Here is a 12,582-nt window from a genome sequence, read left to right as displayed (position 1 = left end):
CTAGTCATGCTTTTACCTATCAGCTTGTGTGGAGAGTGTGAGAACAGCCTTGGCAGCACTGGTCCCACACAGCAGGCTGCCCCCACGGAAGTCGAAAGCTCTGCCCTTACTGCTCTCCTTGATGAGCTCCTGGATGGAAACCGGCTGAATAACAGGATTGCTGCTGAGGGTGGTCTCTTGCTCAGGCGTCAGTTCCTGGGGGGACTCCCCCAGCTCCGAGTCTGGTTGCAGGCCTCCAGGTGCCTGCTGTGACTGGGTGATGGTAAGGGAGGGCTGGGAAGCACCATCGCTGAAGTGGGTGTGCTCCAGCGTGCTGATGTACTCACACACCCTGTGAACAAGCAGGAGAAGGAAAAGATGGATAAACACCCCAGAACATCAACTCTTGTATCCCTAAAATCAGAGGGCTCGCTGAAGAAATGCTTGGATCTGTACTCCAGAAGGAGAGTGTAAGTGAAGCTCTCAGCCAGACCCAATACAACCATAGGTAACTTGTCTTCTTATAGTCTAATAAGTAACTTATGGTTACTTATAGTCTAATAGTAACTTGTCTTCTCTTCTCTGTCTTTCTTTGGCCTCCCATGCTTCTCAACAGCAAACAGCTTAGCTGAGGAGCCTGAAAGGCCTTTTGAGTTCCTGGGTCTGCAACAGTTTTCTGGTAATGCTGAAATTTCTAAACATTGATTTGAAGTTTCTAAGCATTGATTTCATCTCTAAGCAGTGGTGAAAAGAAGTGTCTTTTCTCTTACAGATAATAACAGTTAATTCACTCTGATACTTGTTATACAGAAGACTACCAGAGTATGTAAAGTCTTTAATCTCATTCTGGTACTTTCAGGCAACATGGTATAAATTCGGTTTCTTTTGGGAAAGCTGCTGAGTACCTGAACACATGAGGCCAGCAGTCCTGATTATGGCTTCCCATCTCCAGGCCCACGTTAAGGACTGCATCCATACACAAAACATGAGCAGTGTGTAGGCAGACTCCCTGCACTTTCCCCATCTGCTCCAGTTTCTGCTCCACTTTCTGTTTCACTGCAGCATGAAAAATAAAAAGAACGTTACCTTATTCAGCTTTTCAACAAACATTTGTTTGGATGTATGGTGGAGGTAAATGCATACAGTCTGAAAGCTACAAAAAAATGGGGATTTCAGACAAAAAACAAACCACAGCACCCCATTTCTTCTTCATAAACATAGGGCAGTTTTAAAATTAAAATTCCATTTGGATTGATTTTATGAGCATGAAAAATCAGTCTGAGACTGACACTCCTCCACCCCCAAATTCACATCTTGTTGCCTACAGAACAGATGCAGCATTGCCAGCAACATTACATGTTTCTCTTTTGAGCTGGCTGGATTTTTATTTATTATTACCAAAATCTTCTTTGCTACAGAAAAAAGGGTTTACTGATTTTACATCTATTTCCATATGAAATTGTCATCAAAGAGCTTTTGGTAATAGATACTCTGTCAAAGCAAAATTAATCCCGATCTGAACTACCAAGCATTTGGATCTCATTCTTTTTCATGAGAATCTCTGAAATTTTCATGTTGCATTGGATTTGAAACAAATTTTGAAGCTTTTTAGGCTTTCATAAAACAGATCTGTTGGCCTCTGGCCACCACTGCTGCCTCCTCTTTGCCTCAGTGTGGCCTGGCCAACTTGCTCCAGTTATATCAAGCAGAGTGATCCCAACACAGATTGTGCTCAGGCCTATTCAGTTTTGCTTTCTCTACTGAGTCACCAAGCAGGGTCATTTGTGCAACACTATGTTCTGTTATTATTTTTTTTTTTGTCATTAGAAATCAGATGTTATCTCGTTTCCCACCAGGCATCAGAGACAACAATTGACTTACGCAAGCTCAGCTTCTGTTACCACACAACACATTACCAAACTACTGTTTCTCTGACGTCCTCTGGTTGTACCAGGATCATAATTTGTAGTGCAGGTTTCAAAATGCAGTTAGCCTTATCCGTTGTTTTACTGATTTCAGTTCTCTCTATATAACAATCAGCATGACATAATGTTAAGAACTCAGGACAGCAGGACATGTATTGAAGCCTCTAGACTTACATCCTGTATGCTTACAAGTGAGTAATGCACAATAGTGACATCTCCTTCCATCGTGCTTCTGTGTATAGCAAAGTACCTTCCAGCTGCATCTCTGCAGACAACGTGAGATAAGGTGAATCACTTAATCACATTGTTACCTTGAGCTATAGCATCACTGGGCTCTTGGATTTCTTTCTCCTCTTTCTCTTCTTGGACACAGGAGGCAGCAGCCATTTGGGCAAGAGCAGACGCACAGTTAGCAGCAACACCTGTAAAGCAGCAACACAATGTTGAACCAGCATTTCCTCCCCATCCCCATGCAATCTGAGCAACAGTTTGTGTCAAGGGAAAAGATGGATGCACTTGTCTATGCTGTAGGTCAGAGGGGCTCCAAGGGGAGTTCTACAGTCCAGGTTCCTCGATCATCCTAGACCACAACAGGATGCTGCTTTTCTCTCTCCCAAATTAATTCAATCAAAGTTATCCTAGTTTACAAGCCTGCCATGACAACCCACATGCAGCAGTACCTAGAGCACAGCTCAGCCGGGCTGCCCTCCTCAGTCCATCCAGGCTCACACAGATGGAGTCCTTCTCCTTTTGGTTCTGCTCCTTGGCTCCTTCTGCTCCCAAGATGAATGCCAGCCCTTTGGAGCTGCCTGCCATGCGACCAGTTAGCGGTGTGGACAAGGTGTCAATCATGTTCTTCCAACAGCCGATTAAGAGGTATCGGGCAAAAGCAACTCCTGGAGTGAGAAATGCATCACTACTACTACTGGAAAATGACTTAATAGCATTGGTGGTTAAAAAAAAAAAAAAGAAGTCGTAATTATTCTATGCATACTGGACTGTCTATCTGATTCACATGTAGGATGTACTAACATACTTCCCTCAACCCTTAAATTGTCCCTTTAAAACCCAATTTTTATAAGTTTATGGTATAAAACAACGCATCGTCGGCAGATACACTTGTACTTACAGTACAGGCTCAATACCTGCAACAACAGAATCATCTGTCTTCCGGCTTTGGGAAAGAGGAGATTGGGCTGAAGCAGATGCCATCAATTGGCCACCAATTGCACTGCTTCCCAAGCCATCAATGTCTGCCAGAACATTAAAAAAACACAAACAGATTATTATGCAACACGCAACACAGAGATGACATAGAGAAAGCATCTCTTACTGGTTCCTTGTTCAAGTAGGTTCTAGTGCTCCTGATTTCTCAGGTATGTCTTTTAGTTCCTTTTTTCTGGCAGCCTTGTGAAGCCTTGCTATAAACATAAGCTGTGGCACCTTATGCTTTGCCCAGGATAACCAACCTTTTATTGGAGAAGGGAAATAACCCACTCAACAGAAGTTACACAGTCAACAGAACTCTTAGTAAAGATTTCATGGTATTTCTTACAGTTTAGAGCCTCCTGCACCCTTAAATCTCTGTATTTCTGAGTATTTCATTTCAAGTCTTGCTAAATCCTGTTACTGTGTGTTCCTAGACACACTGGGATCCTATGCCCTAAACGGGATTTTTAGTAGACTTACGTGGGTTCAATCTCAGAAGAAACACAACCCTTTCTCCAACACAACAAGATTATCTTTGTAACAAAGAATTTAATATTAGGGACATCACATTGATTTGCTTTCTAGAAATTCCCTTCTCTCTCTTCTCCACACAATTCACACCTATTATTTTTCTGAAGTGATTTCTTCAGCTTTCCAACTGACTATTTATCACTCAACTCAATATTTAAAGGCAACTCTGAGCTCAAAATGATAAGCAAAAACTTCTCAGAGCATTGTTCTTTGATGGCGTTGCTCTTTGTTAATGAAGCCAGTGTTCTCCCTGCATACAATGTTTTAATTACCTCATCATAATCATACCATACATACATTCAAACAGTGCATTTTATATCAGTACAGTATCATAGACATCTTGCTGCCTTTCAGCAGATCCCATTTAATTTCTCTCCTCAAATGAAGCTAAGGGTTGTTTTTCAGCACTTGTTAGAGGTGCTGCGGGTCTTCAGCTTCTTACTACTGCCATTTGGCATACCTCTGGCATAGCACAAATCTGAACCAAGGGGAGCCCAATCTTTGGAAGGCTTCCAGGATCAGACTCCACTACTTCTATTTGTATTGCACCACAGGCATACTGAAATGGCTTCGCTACGACATCAAGAAAACAGCAGCCTTATTGCTTGTCATTAACAGGTACCAAGCCTACCATAGTTGAAGCTGAAAGAATTAAAATAACTTTGGTTCAGTGAACAAATCTACCCTTCCTGTCTCCATTATACTTTTAGTTATTAAACAAACAAACAAACAAAACAAAACAAAACACCACAGTATGTTATTTTCTAAAGGTAAGCAAAGTTTGTATTATTTTACAGATAGGTTTTTAGGAGTAATAGTAGGTTACTGGATCCAAAAGTATGTAAAGAAGCATATTTCTTCCTGAAAAAAATGCCTGAAGTCTATCTGTACCTCTTGAAGTATCAGGCAGCCACCTTTCTGAGAAAATAACAGAACCATTTTTTTGGCTATATCTTGATTATTCATCTCAATTAGCAAACATTCCTCTGCAGGCAATAAAGAGGGGGTTCTGCTCATTTGGATCCTGATAACTACTGTGACTTTGGGACACTGCCATCACACAGATGGTATTGTACAAGTCAAGACAACAGGACATTCCAGTCTGTTCAGCTTTGGATGCCACTGGCCACAGAGAATCAAGACTACTACTAAATTTCAGGGGTTTTGTTTGTTTTTAAACCCAGGCTCCAAAAGCTTTCTGCCTGATTCAGAACATGCACTTAGTATCTGCTGCAGCTGAGTCTGATTCTTTCTTTACTTGTACTTCAGCGAAACACCACACATTGAATGATTACACACTGTTATGTATGCAATGTAGTGAAGCAGTGTGCTATTGTAGCTTTAGACACACGTTTGGAAGTTATTCCCTGATATCAAAATATAGTACTGACCAGTCAGCATGGTGATAAGTGGAAGGCTGTGCTCTTCAGGGCTTCCCCAGTATCCAGCTTCCCCCAGCATGTTCCTTTCTAGTACCTGGTGGTACAGCTCTTCAACCCAGGCCTGGGAAAACACCATCAACACTCCGCTGGACTGGACCTGCTTCATGAACTCTTTCTGCAGACAACCATAAAAGCCAGATGTAAGACAACAGTAAGTCCTATAGCACGAGCACTTCAGGCACTAGATCCATTCCTGTGCATAACATAATGCAGGAGTAAAAATGCAGTTATAGAAAAATAAGAATAAACCGAGGATCACAACGGCTGCCCCTAAAGGAAGTTCTGAGTTACTGATTTGCTCTTGCAGCTGCTGAAAAGCATACCAGAACTGACGATGATGATCATAACCAGTTGTTTTTAGTACTTCCTAGAAAATATATTATCTTATGTGGGAAATTCAGCAGGAATGGTACTTTTTGACAGAATGTTTTGGCTTGTTCCATATATGTTTGTTCCTTGGTTTTGGATTATTATTTTTTTTATTTCTAGGAAAACTGGAATGACTCACCTTCAACAGCTTAGTTGAGAAGCACAGATTCAAGTTTTAGAATGCCTGTAGCCTCTAAAACAATTTAAAACAAAACAACAACAAAACCTGAGGAATCCCAGGTGTCACAAAAATTACCGGTTATATGACTAAAACCTAATTATCTCACTCAAACTTCTCATGTCTTCATCTATGTAAACACAAAGCTAGTATTAAGCAATAAATTTGTCATTATGCTCAAACGGAGTTGCAAGATTAACGTTTGTCCCTTGACAGTGTGCACTAACAATACTTGCTCCATTACACGATGGTAATGAAGATTTGTTTTGCAGATGCAGTATCCATCAAAATGACTGTTACTGTAATGATCATCAGTAAGCAGCATTCATTCCCCCTGAATTTCAGAGAAGCTGTGTAATTCAGAGGCATGACATTTATCATGCAAGATTCATAAGTAGCGTGGAGAATGCTTCATTTGCAATTATTATTTCTCCACTTAGCAAGCACCATGAAGAACATTTATGTGTGGGCTGCTTTATGTGAAAGGAAACAAAATTTTTTTTCAAAACAGTTTTCCTGTATTCCATAACTCACCAGCAACACAGGGGCTTGGGCAGGCTTCTTCCTGTAGTAATCCGAGTTGGCCAATTTTAGGTTCAGCAGCAGAGTATAATGTGAGACCATGTAGAGGCTGTCTGCATTCATCAGAGTCTGGAAGCTGAAATTTGGGTTTCCCTCAAATCCTGGTGAGTGCATCATACCTAACAAAAACACCATGTGAGCTCTCACATTTAACAGAGAATTTGCCTGGAAAAAAAAACATCAGAAACTAACCCTAGCATTTCAGCAGCAACAGATTGCTAGAATAGTTAATGAATCATCAGTAGAAGTGACTCTATTAAATGAACTAGAGTAGGGAGTAGAAAACTAAATAGTCCATCTAGAATGCAGTGCTGCAAGGGAAATTGAACACTCCAGTCACAGTCCAGCAAAGCAGCAACAAGCTTAATTTGAAAGATGTGAGTAGTCATCAGGATGACTGCCAGGTACAAAGCAAAGGGCAGGATAAATCTACAACCCTAACCAGAAAGGTGAGCTGGGAAGGGAAAGAGGCAAAGCCTGTGTACTTATAGGAAACTGAGCATACATGGCACCAAATGGTGCTAATGAGGGACAAAGCTCCTTTAACTTCCCAGCAAATCGGTACCAGATACATGAGTTGTTGGATGGGGACTGGAGTGCTCAGTACCTTGCAGGATCAGGCTGTAATCATCATCCTTTCCATGGCCTAGAGGTACGTGGACAAATATTTAGGGTCAAGCTGGCTGGGACTTGTTACAACTCCAAACCCTGCTTAGTTCATACAAGACCTGCTTTCTAGACAGCTGAGCACTTGCAGCTTTGTCAGACCCAAAAGCCGTCGTCTGAAAGCGCTCAGTACTCCTGAAAACACTATTTGTATGAAACTACGCCCCTACAACCAGGCCCAGTGGTTCAGTGCCTCCTTCCCAGGTGGAATGGGCAGCACATACATTTTCCTTGGAGTTAGCTGACCTACTGGTAGAAAAAAATACATGGAGTATGAGAGATACTTAATCAAATCCCTGGGATCTGTCATTTGAGACATGAAAAATCCAGAAATATTTGACTCCCTCCCCCCAGGAACCACAATATTTCATGGTTTTCACAACAACTGTGAAATCCATTCATATAACATCAATTAGGGAAAATTAAGGAGTGAGCTTTCTCCTACAGGAACATTTGAAATGAAACAAAAACAACAAAAACAAAAAAACAGCTTCCAAGGTTAGTTACATGATGAAGCAAAGCTGTGTCATTTGGTAGCTGCTGAAGTGGTTTTCTCTGAACATACTCCTCCCACCACAAAGCTCATGCCTGTTCTTAGACAAAATACAACAAACCATTAACAGTAAGAAAAAAATAAATAAAAAATAATCCACACACAGAAAAGAAGCAAATGTTTTTCTTGCCTCGTGAGGGTTTGAAAGCTCTGTGCTGCTGCCTTCTCGGACTTTCCACTGACGTCACTTTGGGGGCGTGGATAAGGTGAATAACTGTTTGAGGTTGGATTTAGAGAGAGAGTAACTGTTCCAGGGTGGGTCCAAAAAATGAACAACTCTTTCAAGGGAGCAACCTTTGTGGAAGAGGGGTGAGAGGGCTGGCCACACACTACATCCACACAGACCTCCGTGCATTTGCGGTAGGTTTCTTGTGGTGAATGTTAACAGAGAATCTTTGCCTAGTCCCAAAATCATGACCTGGTGCTTCAAAGGAGGCCTGTGAGTAGCTGCGGTGACCCCACCACTCAAGTTAAAGATGCTTTTTAACATGTTACTGGGTGGAGGAACATGATATAGATGTAGCTAAACTATGCTGTTTTGATGTTTGATGTCTCTTAAATAAGTACCTCAGGGACTACAATCAGCTACAGTAAAAAAAAATAATAATAATAATAATTCAAAGTAGAGAGGTATATATAAGAAAACATGGGACAATTGCTTAAAAAAGCCCACCTATGTACAGTTGCACATAAAAGTGGCTAGTACCAATAAGGTATGTCTTTGAGCACCCAGAAGTGTTTGTAAAAAATCAGACCCCTATCTCCCTCTGAAATACTGGAGAACAACCAGTTACATTTGACAGAAGCTCAGCTCACAAAAGGGAGAGGATCAGCTGATGGGTAAACTTGCACTAATGCTTAACATAAAAACCTTGCCACTAAAAGCTGTGGAATCAGAACTGAAACAAGATGCTAAAATTTTTGCTATGCCTATTAACACAATGGCACACAATTGTTAGAAGTAATTCCTTGATACTGCAATTCGTGACAGTAGTTGACTCTGAATTAAGATAATAGTGATCATCAAGTTTAATTATAAAAATCTGCCAGCCAGAGCAAACAGTGAAGTTAGCACGCTATCTTAAAGGAGACAGCTCATTTACATTGGCAAGGTCAAAGGGGGTCCACATAAAATGCAAATAATATTTTTTGCAAGTCAACACAATATTAAGAATTTTCAGATATTTCAGTATTTTTAGATAGACATCACATTCCAGTGTCACGAAGGAATTTTTTTTAGCATTGGTTTTATCTAGCAACAAGTAAGGAGGCGCTTTCTAAGGGAAGATCATAACCAGCTGAAAATGGCTTTTAACCAACTGACTTGCAAATCTTACTTTTAACTCTCTTTAGCTTCACTTTTTTTCCATGCTTATGTTCCTGTGCCAATGTCTCAAATTCCTACCTCCTTTCACTGTGCTTCAGACCTATGAAAATACAACATTGCAACACTGTTTAAGCACCTAGCTTGTAGGAAAGACTGCTAAATTGCGTACTAACCTATTTCCCCCTCCAACATAAGAAAAACTGATGAACAAATCAAAGCAGCTGGGTAAAGACTCAGAAACATAAGAATACTTCTTTCTGTCCTGTATGGTCCCAGAACTGCACCTGTCTCTTATTCTCAACTTGGATTTTAACTGCTACTCATACTTCCTAATGCATTCTTCAGGAATTATACATGAAAAGACATTGTCCATAAAAGTAGTAGGACCATTTTTTTTTTTTTTATATTCATCACCTAATTTATGTATTGAATTTCTGGTGCTAATGAGGAAGCCCTGGAGTAAATACTCCCTGTGAAAGTACTGATGAACTTCTGCTTAAACGGGCTGTTTTCAGCTGGACTGGGTCTCATGCCAGGTTTCTGTCTGAAACATGAACTGCACAGACTCTCTTTGTGAGAGTTCAGAAGTATCCCTCTTACAGAGGGAAAACACTAAGATACATCACATAGCTGTAAAAACAGCAGTAACTTGTTATTGTATTTGTCCGTGATTCCTTGCTGAGTGGTATTTTGTCCATTACTTCACCAAGTCAGACTAGAAATGTGGTGCACGTTTTTAAATAGAGGGTTAGCCACGTGGCTGCCTTTCTTAGGAATGCAAAGGGCTTTCCTCAACTCAATGGTCTAAGTCCATGATGGTATCTTTTTAAGAGAGAAACCAGGAATTATGGACTTAATGCAGAAATTAAGTAATATCCTTATATCTTTGACACTGTATTAGTCATACTGAATGATAACTGAAGATGCATTTAGCCTTAAGAACTGGCAATCTGTTAGGTCTACCTCTTCCAACACTTTAAAATCTTCTAAAGGGATTTGACAGACAAAAGGTTAAGAGAAAACAAGTTTTTTGCTATCAGGCAAACAAAAGTTAGAGCAAGAGTTCTAGTCCTCATCTTTTGCTAAAACCTCACTATTTTACAGGAAAAATAAATTCTTTGTGACAGGAAGGATGCTTCTGAACACCTCAATTAAGAATGTAGTTAATATTAATGTCCCTTTTAAGATACCCCCTTTCTGTGATATAAAAAGGCTACTGTGTTTCTTACAAATGTCATTTACTATCTTCCTGACTTAGGGAAGGGCTTATTTGGGCAGCATTTAAACGGAATATCAGGAATATCAACTTTGTGTGGTTTTATCAACACATTCACCCAGCTTCGTATCTAAATTATGCTGTATGATGATGGAAGGCATCCCTTCTGACTGTATCAGTAATGTGTGTGAGAGCACAAATGAATGAAGCAATGATTAGGAGAGGAGTGATGGAAAAGGCAGTTGTGAATTAAGAAACAGAGAAATATATTTTAATGAACATTTCCACCTTGGCCACTGTCAGGAAAAAGAAACCTTTCTGAAAATATGTATATTTGTACACATCTCAAATATACTATCAACATGACAAACTTGCCTTTGCACAGCCCTTTTTTGTTTGATTGACCAAGTAAAGATCCCAAAGAATCTAACCCTGAAAGAAGAGCAATTATTTCATATCTTGAAAGGTAAGATCTTTAACTATTTTTCACTGGGACTGGGCTTTGAGCTTCAGATTTCTGACATAGATAGCAGCATAAAATAAGAGAAAAACAGGAGCTGCTCCTCTTCTCTTACTCTTTCAACAGCTTACTGTTGCAGGATTCTTATCATCTTCTTTGCACGGCTTGGGTTTACTAACAGTAATGAAGTAATATATTAAGCTACTTGAACCCCTTTCAAAATGGGTGTTGGTCCTCCCCATTCCCCAGTTTTCATGCTAAGGGGCAACCCCAACCTCTCCCTAATGACAGCACATGCAAGTTTTGTCAAAAGATCTTCACAAACCCGTGAAGAGGTATCTCACTACAGAAAAATTGATTTTTCTATCCACTGAGGACATAATCCAAAGTCTTCTAAGAGTGGATTGATCTCCCTTTGAATCATCATCTGCATATTCAATTTGCTTCGCCCTAAATGAAATGTGCTATTGTAGACGAATGTGCTTTGTAGAGCACAAACCACATGATTCTGAATATGTTCTCTGAAGATGAACTCCCACAAGAGAATCTGTGTACAGTGCTGTAACAGTGTGCATATTGGTTAGACAGTAAATATTTGCTTGCAAACCTGAGCAGAAAGTTGAAGAGAAGCTTTGCAGTGCTCCATCTACCTCCTCTATGCTGGGGAGAGCTATAAGCCGAGGAAGAAGAGCTTCAAGTGACTGGATGAACAGCCGTGCACTGTGCTGGTCTGCTTCCTGGTTTTTCAGCAATTTCAGAGAGAGAGCAGCACTACGTAAGGACTTCTGACCTGGACAGTCCCGTGGTGTCTGCTCCTCATCGGCCAGGGAGCAATTGTCAGAGCCTATGTCCGAAACATCTGACCGGCCAGAGTCCTTCTCTGCTGCCATGGAGTACTGATCGCATGAATCAAACTCAGTCCTAGAAAGATCTTGGTCGTCAACACTGAAGTTACTTTCACTGTATCTGGATCCATAGGACCGGGTCTTGCAGTCCACTGATAAGAAGTTAGTTATATCTGGATAGACTATGGTGTGGCTTCTCTGAACGACATCTGGCTGGTCAATGGTTTCTGACTCTGGTTCTCTGTAATGAATCTCTTTGCTTTCATGTGCAGCTGGAGATGACAGTGAGTTTTTTTGACTTTCTGGATTATCCTCTGGAGTTGTCTGTCCCATATCCCCTTCCAAAGTGGTCTGACCAGTGTCTGTGGTAACACTAATGCTAATATCAGGACTCTTCTCATTTCCTGATTCCCAGGCAGGATTTTCTGAGGACAGGATACGCCTCTGCCACCGAAAGTCAGCATCGTTGATCTCCATGGAGTCCCTGCTCGTCTCGGTCCCATCCTTCAGTTCTTCTTGGCGCCGTAGGAGCAAATGGACCTGCTCCTCACTAAGACCTCTGCCTTGGCTTAGCTCATCCAATGCTCCGAGCAGGGCAAATACACATGACACTGAAGCATAACATGCTTCAATACCACCCTTGATGCATGCTTCTGTCATCCCATCCATGATACTACAATTAAAACAGAGAGCTTTTCTAAGAGATGCAGCCTATTTAGTGAGCTCGTTGCAGTCATCCAACACCATCCCTCCACAGACAATGAAAAAAAAAATCATCCTGTAAGACTACTTTTGAGAAAGACAACTAGTATTACACAAATAATTACATCTCCCAGGTGGACATGGCCATTCTGTAAAGGGACTGACAACCAAAGAAATAGTTACTGTACATTTGTATGCACAGCATATTTTCCCTTACAGACAAGCCCTTACACTGGAAAAACAAAAACACCCAATTGAAACTAAATATAAAGTCACATGAGTCTTGAAAACTACCCTATTGACAAGATACATTCTTTATAAGGACTGAGAATGCTTTTTGCCCAATTTGACATTTAAATTTGGATCAAATTTTTTGACCTTAGTACTTCCAAATAAGCATGATTACTTCATTGAAAGGTTACTACCCGAAACCTAGAGTTTCCAGCTGTTAAACAATTTATTACAGGGTATTCTGGTAAACTCCCCAGGGTGGTTACCTATGGCTTTACAAACAGGCCCAGACTCACTTTAAACCAGAGAAAGCTTTTACTCGTCTCATATTTTCACAGCTTATTTAACCCTGACTAATTTTTGGATA

General features: G+C 40.6%; 1 protein-coding gene across 6 annotated transcripts in view; it reads right to left on the bottom strand.

The window, feature by feature from the left end:
• ARFGEF3 (ARFGEF family member 3) overlaps positions 1–12,582 on the bottom strand; it is an 89,476-nt gene that overhangs the window by 29,300 nt on the left and 47,594 nt on the right. For 4 of the 6 annotated variants that reach the window (XM_084512610.1, XM_084512612.1, XM_084512613.1 and 1 more), the window contains 9 exons: positions 11,045–11,955; positions 7,565–7,648; positions 6,168–6,334; positions 5,036–5,201; positions 3,050–3,157; positions 2,585–2,800; positions 2,216–2,326; positions 885–1,035; positions 17–331 (listed from right to left, as the gene is read on the bottom strand). In XM_084512610.1, the coding sequence (XP_084368736.1) occupies positions 17–331; positions 885–1,035; positions 2,216–2,326; positions 2,585–2,800; positions 3,050–3,157; positions 5,036–5,201; positions 6,168–6,334; positions 7,565–7,648; positions 11,045–11,955 (2,229 nt within the window). The remainder of the gene's footprint in view (positions 1–16; positions 332–884; positions 1,036–2,215; positions 2,327–2,584; positions 2,801–3,049; positions 3,158–5,035; positions 5,202–6,167; positions 6,335–7,564; positions 7,649–11,044; positions 11,956–12,582) is intronic. The other 2 variants (XM_084512611.1, XM_084512615.1) reach the window with 1 other exon arrangement.

This window comes from Aythya ferina (genome assembly GCF_964211825.1).
Source record: "Aythya ferina genome assembly, chromosome: 3".
In the NCBI taxonomy this organism is placed as follows: domain Eukaryota; kingdom Metazoa; phylum Chordata; class Aves; order Anseriformes; family Anatidae; genus Aythya; species Aythya ferina.
The sequence above is the reverse complement of the archived record's forward strand: the minus strand, read 5'-3'. Positions and strand labels throughout refer to the sequence as shown.